Here is a 5,000-nt window from a genome sequence, read left to right on the forward strand (position 1 = left end):
TGATTTTCCCCAACACATGTTGATTGTTTTACAGATTTATTACTAAGAAAGATAAGACATTAACACAATTTCTTAATGATGATGTGAAAAAGAATCCCAAAATAAAAAAGACCATGGAAGACAACCCCAGCTTTGGATTCGAGTTTTACCATAAGTCAGGACCCAATGACGGAAAGGAAGCGGTAAGTAGTCATGCATTGATTGGTCATTAACATTTGGGTCACTTTTATCATCCTCATCATCGTCGTCATCATCATCATCGTCATCATCATCATCGTCATCATCACTACCACCACCACCACCACCACCACCACTCTCCTCCTCCTCCCATTCTCGTAATCATCATGGTCTTCCTTTTCTTCTTGCTGCTGCTGCTGCTCCTCCTCCTCCCCCCCCCCCCACCCTCCTCCTCCTCCTCCTCATCATCATCATCATCATCATCATCATCATCATCATCATCATCATCATTGTCATTACGAATCATAATCCTTGATTTTTCAGCTTGACAACAACCTGAAGTTGGCAGACTTAGAGCCAAAGAATGAGAGAGACAAACTTACTGAATGCGTTAAAGTTACACTGTGCTGGATTTTGGACAAAAATGAATCCATCATCAAGTTGAATATCATCGACATCAGTTCATGCGATCCAGGTTAGTTGACCTTATCATTCCATGTTACCCACTTTAGTCTGGACAAAGACTCACCCATCATCAAGTTGAATTTCATCAACATAAGTACTGTCACTAAAGGTGAGTTGTCCTTATCAGTAATGTTACCCACTGGAGTTAGGACAAAGACAAGTCTATCATCAAGCTAAATATGAACAACATCGGTAGTGTCCATAACATTACATGTTACCCACTGGAGTTAGGACAAAGACAAGTCTATCATCAAGCTAAATATGAACAACATCGGTAGTGTCCATAACATTACATGTTACCCACTGGAGTTAGGACAAAGACAAGTCTATCATCAAGCTAAATATGAACAACATCGGTAGTGTCCATAACATTACATGTTACCCACTGGAGTTAGGACAAAGAAAAGTCTATCATCAAACTAAATATGAACAACATCGGTAGTGTCCATAACATTACATGTTACCCACTGGAGTTAGAACAGAGACAAGTCTATCATCAAGCTAAATATGAACAACATCGCTAGTGTCAGTAGGTGGTGAGTTGTCCTTATCATTAAATGTGGCCCACCATCTCAACCTAATATATAGTGAACCGAATGTTCACATGTGAATTCACCTTTTGACCTTTTAGTAATTATTTTCATTCTCCTTAATAAAGCACAGGGGGGTCCCGATGATAGTTCAGTTGCTAGAGCACTCGCTTCACAATCAATGAGACCAAGATTGACCCTGGGTGCAGTTGAGAGTTTTTTTTTGTTTTTTTTTTTTCGACCCCACCCCCCTCCTTCCCCCAGCAGCGATTGGGTAGTTGGGTCTACTAGACTCGCCAGAAAGTGCTTTGCGATAGATTAATGTCCTATCCAAAGAGTAGCAAGTAATTGCTATTATCCATTTTATGTTATAGCAAATGAGATAAACTCCGTCTCCATGGCTCTGAAGGAATTAAAAAAAGATTAAAACACACTTAACCCGTCTCTTGTGTTTGGTTAGGAAATCAATTTTTAGCTCCCAAATCATCTTGATATCATACCATTGGGTTCCCGATGTTGTTTTTTTTTTCTTTGAGGGCGGGGGGGGGGGGGGGGGGGGGGTTGTTGTTGTTGACAAAGTGGCATATGTCAATGTTAAGGGTCGTCTTTGGCTGGAGGAGGTCAAGGGTAAGGGGGTGAACTTTGAGTGAACGATGGCAATGTCACTCTCAATGTTAATGGTGGTCTATGACTGGCTGATGTCAATGTTAAGGGTGGTCTTTGGCTGGAGGATGTCAGTGTTAAGAGTGATCTTTGACTGGAGGATGTTAGTGTTAAGGGTGGTCTTTGGCTGGAGGATGTCAGTGTTAAGGGTGATCTTTTACTAGAGGATGTCAGTGTTAAGGGTGATCTTTCACCGGAGGATGTCAGTGTTAAGGGTGGTCTTTGACTAGAGGATGTCAGTGTTAAGGGTGATCTTTCACCGGAGGATGTCAGTGTTAAGGGTGGTCTTTGACTAGAGGATGTCAGTGTTAAGGGTGATCTTTGACTAGAGGATGTCAATGTTAAGGGTGATCTTTGACTAGAGGATGTCAGTGTTAAGGGTGGTTTTTGACTGGAGGATGTCAGTGTTAAGGGTGATCTTTGACTGGAGGATGTAAGTGTTAAGGGTGGTCTTTGACTAGAGGATGTCAGTGTTAAGGGTGATCTTTGACTGGAGGATGTCAGTGTTAAGGGTGGTTTTTGACTGGAGGATGTCAGTGTTAAGGGTGATCTTTGACTGGAGGATGTCAGTGTTAAGGGTGGTCTTTGACTGGAGGATGTCAGTGTTAAGGGTGGTCTTTGACTGGAGGATGTCAGTGTTAAGGGTGGTCTTTGACTAGAGGATGTCAATGTTAAGGGTGGTCTTTGACTGGAGGATGTCAGTGTTAACGGTGGTCTTTGACTAGAGGATGTCAGTGTTAAGGGTGGTCACTTTGACTGGAGGATGTCAGTGTTAACGGTGGTCTTTGACTAGAGGATGTCAATGTTAAGGGTGGTCTTTGACTGGAGGATGTCAGTGTTAAGGGTGGTCACTTTGACTAGAGGATGTCAGTGTTAAGGGTTGTCACTTTGACTGGAGGATGTCAGTGTTAAAGGAGGTCTGTGGCTGTCTCATGTCAATGTCAATGGTGGGCTCCGACTGTATGATGCCAATGAGAAGGTCATTGACTGACTGATGTCAATGATAAGGTGGTCTAAGCGTGATAAGAGTGAACATACTCGTCAATATGAAACATACACATTAAAATATAATATCATCATCATTGCCTTATTCACCCAAGGCCACAGACAAAAAGTTTCCATCCTTCTCTATCTATCCTGAACTAACTTCTTTTAAAACTCGTCCCATGTCTTATCACTTCTCTGCATATCAGCTTCTTTAATTCTTCTCCGTGTTCCCCGTGGCCTTCTCCTTGATCTTTTGCCCTGAGGATTCAAGTCCAATACTTTCTATGTTAAAGTGCAGTTATTCGTTCTAAGGGTGTGTCCAATCCATCTCCATCGTCTTCTACATATAGATAATATGAAGTTGATATCACTCAGGTCTTTGTTATAGTTTTTTTTTTGCCATTCACGTTTATGAGTAATTCCTTCTAAGCTGTATTAACCAAACTATAAACATTCATGGTTACACATCTTTTTGTGTGGTGGTCAGTTTTACTTCCGTATGGCAATGTTGTGAGCTTCTTAGCCAACAACATACTATATATTTCCTATTTATAAATAGGAAGTAAAAAGAATATCCCATATGAAAAATGAAAAGAAGAAAAAAGATAAAGGCCATTTGATGAAGTTTTGCAGTTCAATAGAGAGAGAACTTAACCAAATTAATGGAAGGTAAAATCAATGAAAACACCAACATGGCCGCCATTGGGTGATCAGTGACAGTTGCATTATCCATTGTAACATCGCGCTTGGCGACTGATGCGTCTGATGAGAGGAATTCAGATAAATATTTCTAGATTGGTGTCAATAAATATTTATCAGTGTGTCAACTTTCGATGAAAAGTGTTTTCTGGAAAATTCATGTTGATGTACCGTGCCAGTCTGGCTCTATGTCGGAATGGACAAAACAGTATGAGGAAAATTGAGTTGGAAGTCAAAAGTATCAAATATAAGTTATGTAGGTGTTGGAAATTGAAAAAAAAAGTCAGCAACACCCACCGACTGTTCTCGAATAAGTCATTAAATTTTTTGATTCATCTGTTTTTTTGGGGGGGTTTAATTGTTGTTGTTGTTTATTTGTTTTGTTTTGTTTTTTGTTTTGTTTTTTTTTTAGCACCAGGTTCTCTTTGACATATTAGCGAGTTAACGATTACGTTCCCCGAACCTAAACAATCGACCGACGACGAGGAAGAAAACCAGGATCTGTCCCCAGAGGTCGCCACACGACTGTGTGATGATCCTGGTTTTCTTCCTCAATTCCTTGTCGTCGGTCGATCGTTTAGGTCCGAGGAACGTAATCGTTAACTCGCAAATACCGTTTTGAGACGGCAGGTTATGTTTTAACAAAAATTGAAGGGAATTTCCATTTCTAATTGTCCCGTTTTACCCTTTTTTATGGGGCTATGTCTTATTTGTTTTTTTAATATGTATTTATAATTTATTATTTAAGGTCCCACCACCACCCCCCCCCCCTCCAGGCCCAGGTGATGTTGAAATGAATAATAAAAGTAAGTATTAAACTTTATACATGGGACATGTCATTCCATTCTACCAAAATGTAACTCATACCCAGACCTGTGAATCCTCCGACTATAATAGGATTCAACAGTCTGATGTCACGTCCGCCCAGCAACGAGCAGCTTGGTTCTAAACAAAGAAAATCGGTACTTTTTATTCTTCATGCTGGCAAGCATGTTTTCACATGTCATGTGATCAGAATGTATAAAAGTAAAACATGATCAGATTTATACATTTTTTTCTCCTCTGGACACACTTTTATGCTCGTCGGAGAATATTTCATAAGGGCGTCCGCCATTGTTCCGATAGTTTAGAACCAGTCGCTAAGTTACTATGCATCATTACGAGGGAGTTCCAATTTAATATTTACCGGTCAGCAGCAATCACTCCACCCCTACCCTTCCAGTTCCGTGAATTGTAAAAGAAAAATCAATTCTAAAATAACAGTTTTTCGCACGCTCCGCTCAAATTATGCATTTTAAAAATTATTTTTATTATTATTCATTTTAAAACAAATTAATTTTAATTTTTTTTTTTTTTTTTGTTGTGGTGTAGACAACCCGCTGAACTCCTACCGCCCGCGAAGCATCGTCTATTCAAACACGATACAGATATATCGTTATTTGTCTATTCGCTAACTTCACACCGCAGAATATATTTCTA

At 40.0% G+C, this 5,000-nt stretch overlaps 1 protein-coding gene across 3 annotated transcripts in view; it reads left to right on the forward strand.

The window, feature by feature from the left end:
* LOC144959448 (uncharacterized) overlaps positions 1-5,000 on the forward strand; it is a 115,067-nt gene that overhangs the window by 61,485 nt on the left and 48,582 nt on the right. For 2 of the 3 annotated variants that reach the window (XM_078892039.1, XM_078892040.1), the window contains 3 exons: positions 35-182; positions 502-652; positions 4,298-4,327. In XM_078892039.1, coding sequence (XP_078748165.1) covers positions 35-182; positions 502-652; positions 4,298-4,327 — 329 coding nt within the window. Of the gene's footprint in view, positions 1-34; positions 183-501; positions 653-4,269; positions 4,328-5,000 lie in introns of all 3 variants that reach the window. The other variant, XR_013642626.1, reaches the window with a different exon arrangement.

Source organism: Berghia stephanieae, chromosome 14 (genome assembly GCF_034508935.2).
Source record: "Berghia stephanieae isolate SIO BIC M18660-M18661 chromosome 14, UCSD_Bste_1.3, whole genome shotgun sequence".
NCBI lineage: Eukaryota > Metazoa > Mollusca > Gastropoda > Nudibranchia > Aeolidiidae > Berghia > Berghia stephanieae.